At 31.0% G+C, this 13,869-nt stretch overlaps 1 protein-coding gene and 1 long non-coding RNA gene across 2 annotated transcripts; one reads left to right on the top strand and one right to left on the bottom strand.

The window, feature by feature from the left end:
* Positions 1–5,824: 5,824 nt before the first annotated feature.
* LOC145034049 (uncharacterized) lies at positions 5,825–6,796 on the bottom strand. The gene is made up of 2 exons (XR_013677850.1): positions 6,254–6,796; positions 5,825–6,031 (listed from the first exon to the last, which is right to left on the bottom strand). It is a non-coding gene; the product is annotated as an uncharacterized LOC145034049 (long non-coding RNA).
* A 3,514-nt stretch (positions 6,797–10,310) lies between these two features.
* Positions 10,311–13,147, top strand: LOC145037523 (F-box protein AUF1-like). The gene is made up of 2 exons (XM_078986209.1): positions 10,311–11,330; positions 12,654–13,147. The coding sequence occupies exon 1, from the start codon at positions 10,340–10,342 to the stop codon at positions 11,318–11,320; it is 981 nt and encodes a 326-aa protein (XP_078842335.1). The 5' UTR covers positions 10,311–10,339; the 3' UTR covers positions 11,321–11,330; positions 12,654–13,147.
* Positions 13,148–13,869: the final 722 nt, after the last annotated feature.

Here is a 13,869-nt window from a genome sequence, read left to right as displayed (position 1 = left end):
GGGGGGATGATAACCCTAAAGAGATGGATTGAAAAGGTGGAATCGGTGTTCGAGATATGTGAATGCCCCGAAGAGGTGATAGTGAAGTTTGCAGCATGCACATTTGTTGATCAAGCTCCCACCTGGTGGAATGGACATGTGGAGGCCATGAATCTTCCCGTAGCCAATGCCAAGCCGTGGGCGGAATTGAAAGAAATGTTGATGGCCGAGTACTGCCCGTGTGGCAAAATTCAGAAAATGTAGCAAGAGTTATGGAATCTCATCGTAAGAAACTCCGACATCAATGCTTAATATCAAAGTTTAGTGAACTATCTATGTTGTGCCCTGGCATGATTACTTCGGAAGGAAAGAAAATCGAACGATTCATTTGGGCGTTAACCTCCGCATATCAAGGAAATGTGATAGCTGCAAATCCTGAAACCTTTGACAGTGCCAAGAGGTTGGCCAAGAAGTTGTACGACCACAAAAACAATAAGGGCGAGAAGTCAGGGGAAACTAACAAGAAGGAGAGTGACAACAAGAAAGGAAAGAATAACAAGAGAAAGGGACGACATGGCTTAGAGTCGTAAAAGAAACAACAAACAACGACAGTTCATGCAGTAACCACCCAAGTTCCCTCCACACCACATGCTCTAGTTTCATCCACTCTAAGTTCCCCTAAGCAGTATTCTGGGAATCTCCCAAAGTGCAACAAGTGCAATCTCCATCACAATGGCGAATGCAGAAAGATGCATTGTACCAGTTGCAATCGAAAGGGTCACACGGTAAAATATTGCAGGACTTATCCTCCCCAGAACCAGCAGTAGGGAAACAATAACAACATCAACTTCAACTACAATAACAACAACACCAACAACAGCGGCAACAACGCTGGGGCAAGCCACACCTGTTATGGATGTGGAAAGATTGGGCATTTCCGTCGAAACTGCCCCAATGTCAACAACCGTGGGAATGTATCTTCAAGAAGAAGACCGAAATGGATGGAAAGGTGCACACATTCAAGGATCGACTGTTTGCGAAGGGTTTACTCAAACCCCAGGGGTTAACTATGATGAGACCTTCTCACCGGTGGATAAGATTAAACCTAGTAGGGTTATATTAGCCATAGCTGCATTTCATGACTATGAAATTTCGCAGATGGATGTCAAAACTGCTTTCTGTAATGGAAAGTTGCTTAAGGATGTTTACATGAGTCAGCAAGAGGGTTTTGTGGATGCTAAGTACACCAATAGAGTGTGTAAGCTTGAGAAATCAACCTACGGATTGAAACAAGCTTCTCGCAGATGAAATCTTTGCTTAGAAGAAAAGGTTAAAGAGTTTGGCTTCTCTAGAAGTGAAGATGAATCTTGTGTATATGTCAAAGATGAATCTTGTGTATATGTCAAAACTAGTAGGAATATAGTCACCTTCCTGGTATTATATGTTAATGATATACTACTTATAGGAAACAACATTCCAACCTTGCAGGAAGTTAAGTCCTGGCTTGGAAAGTGTTTTGCCATGAAGGATCTGGGAGAGGTTTCTTATATTCTGGAATAAGGATTTTGAGAAATAAGAGTAGAAGACTAATTGGACTTAGTCAAAGTACATATTTGAATAAGGTGATAAAGCATTTTAGCATGGAGAATTCAAAGAAATGGGAGTTACATATCCAGAGTGATGCCAAACTGAGTAAGACTCAAAGTCCGAGTACTGATGTTGAGATAGCAGAAATGAGTCAAGTTCCATATGCTTCTGACGTTGGATCGATCATGTATGTTATTACATGTACTAGCCCTAACATAGCTTTTGCTTTGAGCATTGTTAGTCGATATCAGGGAAATCCAGGTAAAAACTCATTAGATAGTTGTCAAGAATATTCTTAAGTATGTACGAAGAATTAAGGATTGGGTCCTTGTGGTTGGTGGAAGTGATGACTTAAGAGTTATAAAATGTGGTGATGCCAATTTTTAGACAGATAGAGACAACTTTCGTTCACAGTCTGGTTGGGTGCTTACCCTTAATGGAGGAGTTGTGACTTGGAAGAAGACCGAAATGGATAGAAAGGTGCACCCAGGTCGTAAGACAGTTGGGTGCAAATGGATCTTCAAGAAGAAGACTGAAATAGATGGAAAGGTGTACACCTTCAAGTATCGACTGGTTGCGAAAGGTTTACTCAAACCCCAGGGGTTGACTATGATGAGACCTTCTCATCGGTGGCTAAGATTAAATCTATTAGGGTTATGTTAGTCATAGCTGCATTTCATGACTATGAAATTTGGTAGGTGGATGTTAAAACTACTTTCCTTAATGGAAATTTGCCTAAGGATGTTTACATAAGTCAGCAAGAGGGTTTTGTGGATGCTAAGTACACCAATAGAGTGTGTAAGCTTGAGAAACCAACCCATGGATTGAAACAAGCTTCTCGCAGATGAAATCTTTGCTTAGAAGAAAAGGTTAAAGAGTTTGGCTTCTCTAGAAGTGAAGATGAATCTTGTGTATATGTCAAAACTAGTGGGAGTATAGTCACCTTCCCGGTATTATATGTTAATGATATACTACTTATAGGAAACAACATTCCAACCTTGCAGGAAGTTAAGTCCTGGCTTAGAAAGTGTTTTGCCATGAAGGATCTAGGAGAGTCTGCTTATATTCTAGAATAAGGATTTTGAGAAATAGGAGTAGAAGACTAATTAGACTTAGTCAAAGTACATATTTGAATAAGGTGATAAAGCGTTTTAGCATGGAGAATTCAAAGAAATATGAGTTACCTATCCAGAGTAATGCCAAACTGAGTAAGACTCAAAGTCCAAGTACTGATGTTGAGATAGCAAAAATGAGTCAAGTTCCATATGCTTCTGACATTGGATCGATCATGTATGCTATTACATGTACTAGCCCTGACGTAGCTTTTGCTTTGAGCATGGTTAGTCGATATCAGGGAAATCCGGGTAAAACTCATTAGATAGTTGGCAAGAATTTGTTTTTAGTATTAGCGAAGAACTAAGGACTGGGTCCTTGTGCTTGGTAGCAGTGATGACTTAAGAGTTACAAAATATGGTGATGCCAATTTTTAGACAGACAAAGACAACCTTTGTTCACAGTTTGGTTGGCTATTTACCCTTAATGGAGGAGTTGTGACTTGGGAAAGTTCCAAGCAGGAGATGGTGGCTGATTCAAGCCGTGAATCAAAGTACATTGTCGCAAGCGAAGCATCGAAAGAGGCTATATGGTTGAAGAACTTCATTGGAGACCTTGGAGTAGTACCAGCCATTAAGGAGTCGAAGGAAATTTTCTGTGATAATGAAGGAGCGGTTGCCTTGACCAAGGAACCAAGATATCATGGTAGATCAAGACATATCGATAGAAAATATCACTTTATCAGACATTATGTAAATGAAGGAAGCCTCGTCGTTAATAGGGTATCATCATCATAGAATCATGTCGATCCCCTCACAATGCGTCTTACTAGGATTAAGCATGTTCAACACACGGGGATCATTGGTCTGAAGAATGATATTAGTTTTAGTGATTAGATAGATATTTAGAAAATTTTAACAAATATATGTAATTGACATTTGATGATTATATAAATGGAGATTTGTTTATAAGTATTGTTAACTATCTTTTGTCAATTGTTTATCACTGTGTTTCTTTTGCATGTTTTACTTTCCGGATAATTAGACTATTCAAATATCCACAGTCGGTCATACTTTGGAAGTAAGTAATGAATTAAGGTTGTCATGAATTGGTTTGTATATTGTCTAAGTGTTTAGACGTAGAAATAGTTTGCTACAACATTCCAAAATACTTTTGAAATGGGGATTTAAGTATTTGATTAAACCCACACTTGGTGAATTAATTCATGGAATTTATCATGAGCGATTCTGAGACGATAATATTGTATAATCTTTAAAACAAGATATATGAATTGTTGTTTACGAGTTGGTTGTGCATTGATAATGTGTAAACGCATCAGTAACTTGGTGTTATAAAATGTATTATTGTGCATGATTTGATGAGTAAATAGTACAAGCATATGAGTCAAAGTTTATTTGTTCCTTTTGCCCTAAAGGGAAAAAGTGATATCTTGGGCCCCTCGATGATTTTGTGTTGACTTATGTGTCGGGTCCGGTCAGGACTGAATTGATGTGTTCTATTAAGTTCTAAGTCATTACAAATCAAAAATCGGGAAACAAACAGTCAGACAATGAGAATGCTTCAATTCCATGTCATTTTTTCACATGATATCTTGTAGAAATGAGGATTATATGATCCTTTATCGTAGGACACGCAACTGATTAGGCCAGAGTTCGACAAAAGCTTTGAGAGCTGCGATTGCTTGTCGGTTTTTAAATTCATACTTACAACTATAGTTATTAGACTTATCCAAGTGGGAGACGGTTGGATTAGGTGTCTAAGCTCATAACTATAAATGGTATGTACTTGAATTGATAGTGGCATGGTTCTTTTGGGTTGCCTTCACGCTTGCAATTAAACATGATGATTAATTGAGGAGGAGGAAGAATTTATTAATTTGATTAATAAATTGAAATTAATGATTTACTAATATGTTATAGAAATAATATATTAATTATTAATCATATTATTAATTAATATTTAGTCAGAAATTAATTGGAATTAATTTTGGGATTAAAGGAATTAACTAAAACTACAAGGACTAAAAGTGCAATTTTTAATAGTTTAGCAAAAGGGTCCAGAACCTTCCTAGGGAAGGCGGTGGACAAAATTTTATATATATATATATATATATATATATATATATATATATATATATATATATATATATATATATATATATATATAAAGATTATTCTAGAATGTCTAGAATATCTTATCATATATGGATAATTAAAGGAGGTGGATAATTATCATACTTGCAATAATGATATTTTATTCATATTAGGGTTATCCATAACATCATTGGTGCACTATATAAAGGGTTCTAAACCCTATGATTTTCGACGAATCATTCTAAGAAGAAGAACCGAAAATTATCCTGATTCATCTTCTCTCATATCATTCTCTTGCATTATGTATTTGTGAGCCATTAGAGTTGTTACACTTGTGACACTAAGTTCTCAAGCTTCAATATCTACAAGGGAATGGTCCAAAAAAAAAAATCTTCAAAGCATTCAAGAACTTTGAAGATCCACTTTGAGCAATGGTCCCAAGATAGTCTATAGTTCTTTGGTCATTCCAATATTAGTGTCTCTACAAAATGGGAAAAACTTTATTTTGTAAATCTCTTATAATATATAAAGAAAGCTTCAAAAATCAAGTGAAGTAAGTAATCTTATGATAAAGGATGCATATTGGGTACCAGATAAATAAAATCTAAAGCAATATTCAGAAATAACACCTCATTATTCAAATTTGTCAGTTTAAAGTATCTTTAAAATTCAGCTTTTGGTGTATTTTCCAAATCCTCTATATCTACACTAACACATTGTAACAAAATATTCATAGTGAGTACCATACATCAAGAAAAAAATCTAAAATACCGATGTGTTTGTTGTGCCTACCTCTCTATTAATAATCAAATATCCAATGTATGAAATCAACATAACTAAATCATATTAATATTTTGTAGATGGCTACTATCATTCAATAAACCAGACTTCAATGGCCAAAAAAATAAATTAGCGGTATTAAATAAAAGGAAACCCAGTGAAGAAACTTGTGTACAAAAACCCATTTTCTTGAAGATTCAAATAAAGGAAAACCAATGAATAGCAAATTAGTCAATTTCAACTAAATTACCTAACTTCTTGTAACGTAGAAAACACTATCACGAATATGTATCAATAGATAAATAAGTATATGCATGATGAAAACATCTACTATAACAACAAAGTCTCTTATACAAATATTCCATTATGAGGTCATTCTAAGTGTACAACATCAACAATATTCGTAAGATTGAGTATGGTTTTTCCTCTTTTAACCGTATTTCAAGCTACCATAATTTGTGGCTTTCAATCTAAATTCTCTGAAGAAGCGATTTTGCAGAGCACCCAACAACAACAACCTGAAAATCAAGTCAAATTCAAGTCACTTTTAAATATTACTGAGAATACGCCTTGTATGTATAAACCTTTGGCTATGAAAAAAGTCAATATAAATCAGAAAATATTGATTTTCTCTAAGGAAAATAATTGGGAGTTTTGCTATGTGGAATGTGAAACCCTAGAAACAGAGTTTTGGGAGTTTGTGATTATATAGCAAATGGAAAAAGCGTTATTTCACTTACCCCTGATGTGTAGTGAAAACGGAAAATCGAGAAATCGGCAAATAGAAAATCATTCAAACCATTAAAGCATTACATTGCTTGCGTCAAGATCTGGCTTCAATACTTCCTGACTTCTGTCGACTAGTGTGAGTGTGTCATCTTCAGTATTCACGAATCAGTCGATGGGGAAATCGGCAGATGGTGAACCGGAGTCTTCTTATATTTATCCTTGTTTGTTGTTGCACCCGCCGGAGTTTTTCCGACCAATAGACCATTCCCACCATTTCTGGCCATCTTTCCCACTTACACAGACGCTTTACAGAAAATAAACAAAGAAACTGTTAAAAAACCTTGAAGAAAATTAATAGTGAACGTATCTGCGTTACGATTAGGGTGCAAGTAAGGTTTCTTGGTAACGGACTTTTCAAATTCCACCTTGTGAAAGTGATGAGCCATGAAGAAATCAGAAGGAGAAAGGATAGGAGAAGGCGCTGCAGAAGGGAGATGATTGTTTAAAAGTGGATGGAAGACAAAATCCAGTCGGTCGACCGTGACTCCGTGAGCTATGTAGAGGAGGTGTTTGGATATCTTTTTAAAAGTTTTTTTTGGACTTTTATCGGAAAACTACAATAAAGTCCCTACATATTGGTCTTATAATCGATTTAGTCTCTATATATTTTTTTTATTCAATTAAGTCCCAAATACCGGTAATCGTATTCAATTTAACCCTTTGACCCGGTCAACAGGTCATCCAACTTTCAAAAATTACATTTTTGGCCTAGATTTCAAAATTTATTACAAATTTGGTCCAAAATTTACACTTTTGGCCCGGATTTTAATTTTTTTTTACAAATTTGGTCCAAACTTTATCTTTTTTGCCCAAATTTTAGAATTTTATTATGAATTCATCCTAATTTTAGTTTTTTTTTTGCAACTTTTTTTTCAAAAAATTGTTTCTAATATGTTTTTTCTTTATAAAATCATATTTATACCAAAAAAAATGTATTTTCACATAAAAATCTTATATTTTCTATATAAAAACTTATTTTAAAAAGTTTTTTGTATATGAAATATCTAGTTATAAAAATATGTATTTATTTAGTATATAAATATATATAAATTCGTATTTATAAAAAAATGTATACAAACACCTATCACCTTTATATATATATATATATATATATATATATATATATATATATATATATATATATATATATATATATATATGCACACAAATAGGTGTGTATCAATATTTTTATAAAATCGTATTTGTTTATATTTTTTTTATAAAAACGTGTTTGAATAATTTTTTATATACTACGTGTTCGTATACATTTTATAAAATGTATACAAACACGTATTATATAAAAAAAATATTCAAACCTGTTTTTATAAAAAAAAATATAAACAAAAACGATTGTATAAAAAAAAATAGATAAAATAGGTGTTTGTATACATTTTTTTTTTGTAAAATACGTTTTTGTATACATTTTTTTCATAAAAACGGATTTCTATATATTTATATACTTAATAAATACTTATTTTTATAACTAAATATTTCATATACAAAAAACTTTTTGAAGAAAGTTTTTTTATAACTAAATATTTCATATACAAAAAACTTTTTGAACAATTTTTTATAACTAATTATTTCATATACAATTTTTTTATAAAAACGGATTTCTATATATTTATATACTTAATAAATACTTATTTTTATAACTAAATATTAAGTATTTATTTTTATAAAATATCGTATATAAAAACTTTCTTCAAAAAGTTTGTATATGAAATATTTAGTTATAAAAATAAGTATTTATTAAGTATATAAATATATAGAAATCTGTTTTTATAAAAAAAAATGTATACAAAAACGTATTTTACAAAAAAAAAGTATACAAACACCTATTTTATCTATATTTTTTTTATAATATCGTGTTTGTTTATATATTTTTTTTATAAAAACGTGTTTGGATATTTTTTTATATAATATGTGATGTATACATTTTATAAAATATATACAAACACGATTTTATAAAATATATACAAACACGTATTATATGAAAACTTATTCAAACACGTTTTTGTAAAATGTATACGAACACGTATTATATAAAAAATTATTCAAACACGTTTTTATAAAAAAAAAAATATAAACAAACACGATTTTATAAAAAAAAATATAGATACACACCTATTTGTGTGCATATATATATATATATATATATATATATATATATATATATATATATATATATATATATATATATATATATATATATATAAAGGTGATAGGTGTGTATACATGTTTTTATAAAAACAAATTTATATATATTTATATACTAAATAAATACATATTTTTATAACTAGATATTTCATATACAAAAAACTTTTTAAAAAAAGTTTTATATAGAAAATATAAGATTTTTATGTGAAAATACATTTTTTTTGGGTATAAATATGATTTTATAAAGAAAAAACATATTAGAAACAATTTTTTGAAAAAAAAAGTTGCAAAAAAACTAAAATTAGGATGAATTCATAATAAAATTCTAAAATTTGGGCAAAAAAGGTAAAGTTTGGACCAAATTTGTAAAAAAAAATTAAAATCCGAGCCAAAAGTGTAAATTTTGGATCAAATTTGTAATAAATTTTGAAATCTGAGCCAAAAATGTAATTTTTGAAAGTTGGATGACCTGTTGACCGGGTCAAAGGATTAAATTAAATACGATTACCGGTATTTGGGACTTAATTGAATAAAAAATATATATAGGGACTAAATCGATTATGAGGTCAATATGTAGGGACTTTATTGTAGTTTTCCCTTTTTGTAAAAAGAACAAAAGATGTTTATAAAAGAAATTGTTTTTAAAAGGGTAAGTTACACGGATGGTCCCTATGGTTTAGGGTAATTTGCATGTTTGGTCCTTAATAATTTTTTTTAACTCGGACAATCCTTATTTTATATTTTTGTTGCACGTCTAGTCCCTGTCCAAGATAAAAAGACTATATTACCCTTTTATATTTCTTTTTTTTCTTTTATATTGTTTATTTGTTATTTATTTATTAAAAAATGTTTCATAAATAATGTGGTCCCAACCTTAGCTTCCTTCACTTGTACCCTTGAACATCATGACTTCATCTTCTCCGAACAAGCAAATGGGGTTTCACTCTAGCAGACAAAGGCGAAAGCGAAGGTTTCTAAGAAGATGGTGGTGGACCAACATCACCGGTGATACCACCTTCACTTCGAGAACCATCCATGACATACTTCCTTATCTCTTCAATCCTTCTCCATTGCTATTAGGCATCAAAACACGTGGATTTGAACATACTAGGAAAGAGAAAAGCTCCAACACTTTAAAACAATTATGCTTACAACAAATATTAAAAACAAAAAACAAAATTAGAGGTGGTCTAGGAACATAGTACTATTTCTGAGGGGCTTTAATATATATATATATATATATATATATATATATATATATATATATATATATATATATATATATATAATGAAGAATAAAGAAAAAAAAGATTTTTTATATTATAGTAATGATATAAATCAAGGTTCTAAATAACGTAAGGCGTCACTTAACGGCAATGTTAAGTCTCAAACTTTTTTGACTCTTGGTGAGCCACGTCATTTGTAAGGCGTGACTTAAGGCGGCAATTTTGTATATAATTAATATTTTTTATATGTATTTTCAACTATTTTTCTATTTTATACTCATATATGAGTTAAGTTGACGTTTTTGTAAAGTTTTGCGATAGATACAAGCCTTGGAGTTATAACGTGTCATAGCGGAGCCATAACAAACTTTTTAAAACCCTGATATAACTTAATTTTTAAAATGCATAAGGTTTGATAGGAAAATTAATAAAAATACAAGCGAATTTAATGTATAATAAAAAGTAACATCATCTAGAAGACTAAACTGAGGAGAGAACTTTATTGTAGAAAATTAATTAAATATTACAAATGGTGGATGTTTTTTTTTTAAGTAACCATCACATTTACACGCTTAATCGTGCGAAAAAGAGCACCTTTTTTTGTCATCAATATAAAAGTTAACAGGAGGATGATCAGGGTTACAATGTGCCATGAGCACACCATCGATTTTCTGTCTCAAAACTTTGAGGAACCTCGAGAAATCCCGCGAAGGATACGCAAATGAATGGTCTTCAATCAGTCGTTTACCAGATGAAATCATCCTCCAAGTATTAAACAGATTAATCGATTTGAAAACCCTTTGCTTTTGCTATCTCGTTTCCAAACGTTTCTCCTCGATTGTACTTCAAGTCGATGCCATTTCCTTCGCTTCTCCTCTCTCAAACCCTCGCATTTCCAATAAGAACACCGTCAGTGATGTCGCCCCAAGTTCGTCGTTTGCGCGTATCATTTCGTCGTTATACGGTGAGTCCTTTCTATCTGCCTATTGGTTTTTAATCAAGTTTAGAGGAGTCAAGTCCTTATGTATCGAACTTCTATCTTCGGGTCTTCGTGCTGTCGATAATCGTTTGTTAAAGTGGAAGGTTAAGTTCGGTAACAGAATCGAATCGATTATATTTCTGTTCCCGAATTCAATTTCTGATAACGATGGATTATTATATCTCAATGGAAATGGGGATGAAGATGAAAACAAAAGACGTCGCATTCCGTATCAGTGTCTGAAGGATGTAACGGCTAGGCATATGATGATGTTGTACTTGGTTAAGGATCTGCCATTGTTGGAAGAGGTTTCTGTTACTGATTCCAAGGGAAGAGGAAGGCTTTCTCTGAGTGGGAAAAAACTCAGTGGGGTGAAGGAATGGGTACATTCAACTTCGGAAACTGTGTTCAATCGTGTAGAGGTTCCTGATATAGTAAATAACTGTTATATTCCGGTTTTGAAGTTGCGAGTTTCAGGGTACGTGATGAAGGGGATATATTTTGGTGTAATTGAGATGAATGGTTTCGAGGGTGGAAATGATTTTGTTATGAACAGTGAAGATGGTTTTGAAGATAAAGAAGAGGCTGCATATACTGAAGCTATGATGGAGATTTTGGAAAAGCATAAGGGAATGATGCACAGGTTTATGTAGTATGAATCAGGTGCATTGTGCGAATGTCAATATTCTTATAAGTTTCATATCTTAATCAATTATTTTCTACCACAGTTTTTTTCTTCTTGAAATGAAAAATCAATTAGGTTGCATATTAAGCTAGGCAACGTTGGTTGTTTAATCGTATGAAATGAAGTTGTATAGTATAAATCGGACATGGTTACAGTTTTAAATGTTGTTTCTGCTTTGAAAGTTAATGAAGGCGATGTTGAGGGGTTCCTTTTCTTGTTTCCTTGAATCTCATTTGGTTAGTTTTGTGTCCATAAAACTTGATATATATATATATATATATATATATATATATATATATATATATATATATATATATATATATATATATATATATATATATATATATATATATATAGTTGAGATTACATAGAATTGATACATTGGTCTTTATATAATTTATAAATGTTACTTTGACAATTTGTAGATTTTGATTAATTACATGTATTGTAATATATTTCTTGTATTTAATGTTATTTTCTAGTAATTTTAAAATATAGAAATATTACATATGCTTAATACTAACAAATTATATGAGAAAGCTTTATAAAATATTCTCAAAGATTTTTCCAAAGATGTGGGGTAAAGTAGATATTTTCATGAGAGCTTTTAAAATGGTAAATGATTGGAGATGATTTAAGTTAATAACATTTTGTTTAATAAATTAGAGCATCTTTAATTATTAACTCAAAAGTTTTTTTTTTTTTTTAATTTTTTTCACCTTATTTTTCCACTTACTTTTATTTGATAAATAACTTTTATAAAATAGTTTCTCTAGGTTAATTTTTTCAATTTTCTTTTCTAAAATTAAACAATTTATCATTTATCTTTTTTTAAAATGTTATTTTAACCCCCCTCATATCATTTATCATTTAACTAACACATCATATTTTTTAAAAGTTACATGACCTTATAATTAAAATAAATAAAATTTAACTAACACATCATATTTTTAAAAAGTTACCTGACCTTATAATTAAAATAAATAAAAATAGTACAGTATGAATAGACACTTAATGCCATACAATAAAACTTAAAAATAAGTTCGTCGTGTATTTTTTCCAAAACTATAAAATATAACAATTTTAAACATCTAGTTACAAAAAAATGATAAAAGATTATTTAACTGCAACGTTTTATAATATTTGATATTTTATTATTCTAAAAGTTTTGACAAATATTTTAAATTATGTTATGATATTGCCATATTTAGTCATATATTTTATATAAACTTATAAAATTTAGGTACATTTGTCTTAAATGAAATATTTGGTAATTATAATATTTAGAATTTGTTTTGTAGCATCGAAGATATCATCGGGTGAAAAGGAGCTGAATAAAAGGAGCTGAAGTGTTGTGTTGGAAGTTGAGAAGCTGGAAAAAATCATCAAGGAGCAAAAAGTCAACAACCTATCAAAACCACATCTTGGCAAAACACTTATCACACCACGGTGAGGTGTCACGGTCGATATACTTACCGAATAGAGTACAACACAGATTACTTGGAGGGTACACAGAAAGGGTACATAGAGGAGACGACACCACATCATGGCAATCACATCACCATTGTAGCATAATTTTTGAAAAAAATTCTAAATACGAACCTCTTTCATTCTCTAGAGGATACATCGATTATTATTCAAAATTTAACGATTAGAGAACCCTCAAACTAGAGATCGAGATCAGAGTGAGAATTGAAGAGATTGAGAGTTAAAACATGTTTAATCATTCAGTTTGCTTTGTTCAATCATGTCAAGCAACGTTTACTACGATTTTATCTATGTTTTTACTTTGTTATGGGCTAAAAACTCTTTACTTTGGTTTAGAATAGATGAACTTTGAACCTATGTGTTGATTTCATGATTTCGGATTTAATCTAGTCGTTTATTTATTATGATTGCTTGATAAGATCCTTATGTTTTAAAGTAATTATCTTTTTTATTTATTGTTGAGTATTATTATGGTTAGATTATCATTCTATCTTAATATGCTTGTATCACTCGATTTTATGAACTATAAAATTGGTTGACTAGAGTTGGATCAAAATCTAGCGTTAAATAGAAAAGTTTGTAACCTAGTTATGGGGATTCATCATAGGTAGATCTGTAAAAGAATTATGAACTTTTCATTGTTGCTCCCTTGCAATGCTTTGAACTTGTATTTAATGAACTCATCGTTCATTACGCTCTCAGCTTTGTAGTCTACAATTGCAATTATCTTTTTAAAAGTCCATACTACAATTGCAATTATCTTCTTGGTTGTGACTCCATTGTTTATTGCAACACCATAAGTTTTTCGAAAACATCTAAACAAAAGGGCTCTTGTTGTCATCAGAAAATCCAATTGAAAATTGTCACACCCCCAAACCAGAACGACGGAATCGTTCGAGGGTGGATGACTTCATGTACAGTATCATAACAATGCAAAATAGTAAACAAGCAACAACATCGTCTATTGCATTAATAGTAATATTTTAATACATGTGTGTTCTTTCATAGTAATAAGACATTACAACAAGT

The sequence above is a fragment of the Lactuca saligna genome, chromosome 3 (genome assembly GCF_052625555.1).
Source record: "Lactuca saligna cultivar CGN05327 chromosome 3, ASM5262555v1, whole genome shotgun sequence".
Classification (NCBI taxonomy): Eukaryota; Viridiplantae; Streptophyta; class Magnoliopsida; order Asterales; family Asteraceae; genus Lactuca; species Lactuca saligna.
Note: the sequence above shows the minus strand (reverse complement) of the source record. Positions and strands in the feature narration are given on the sequence as shown.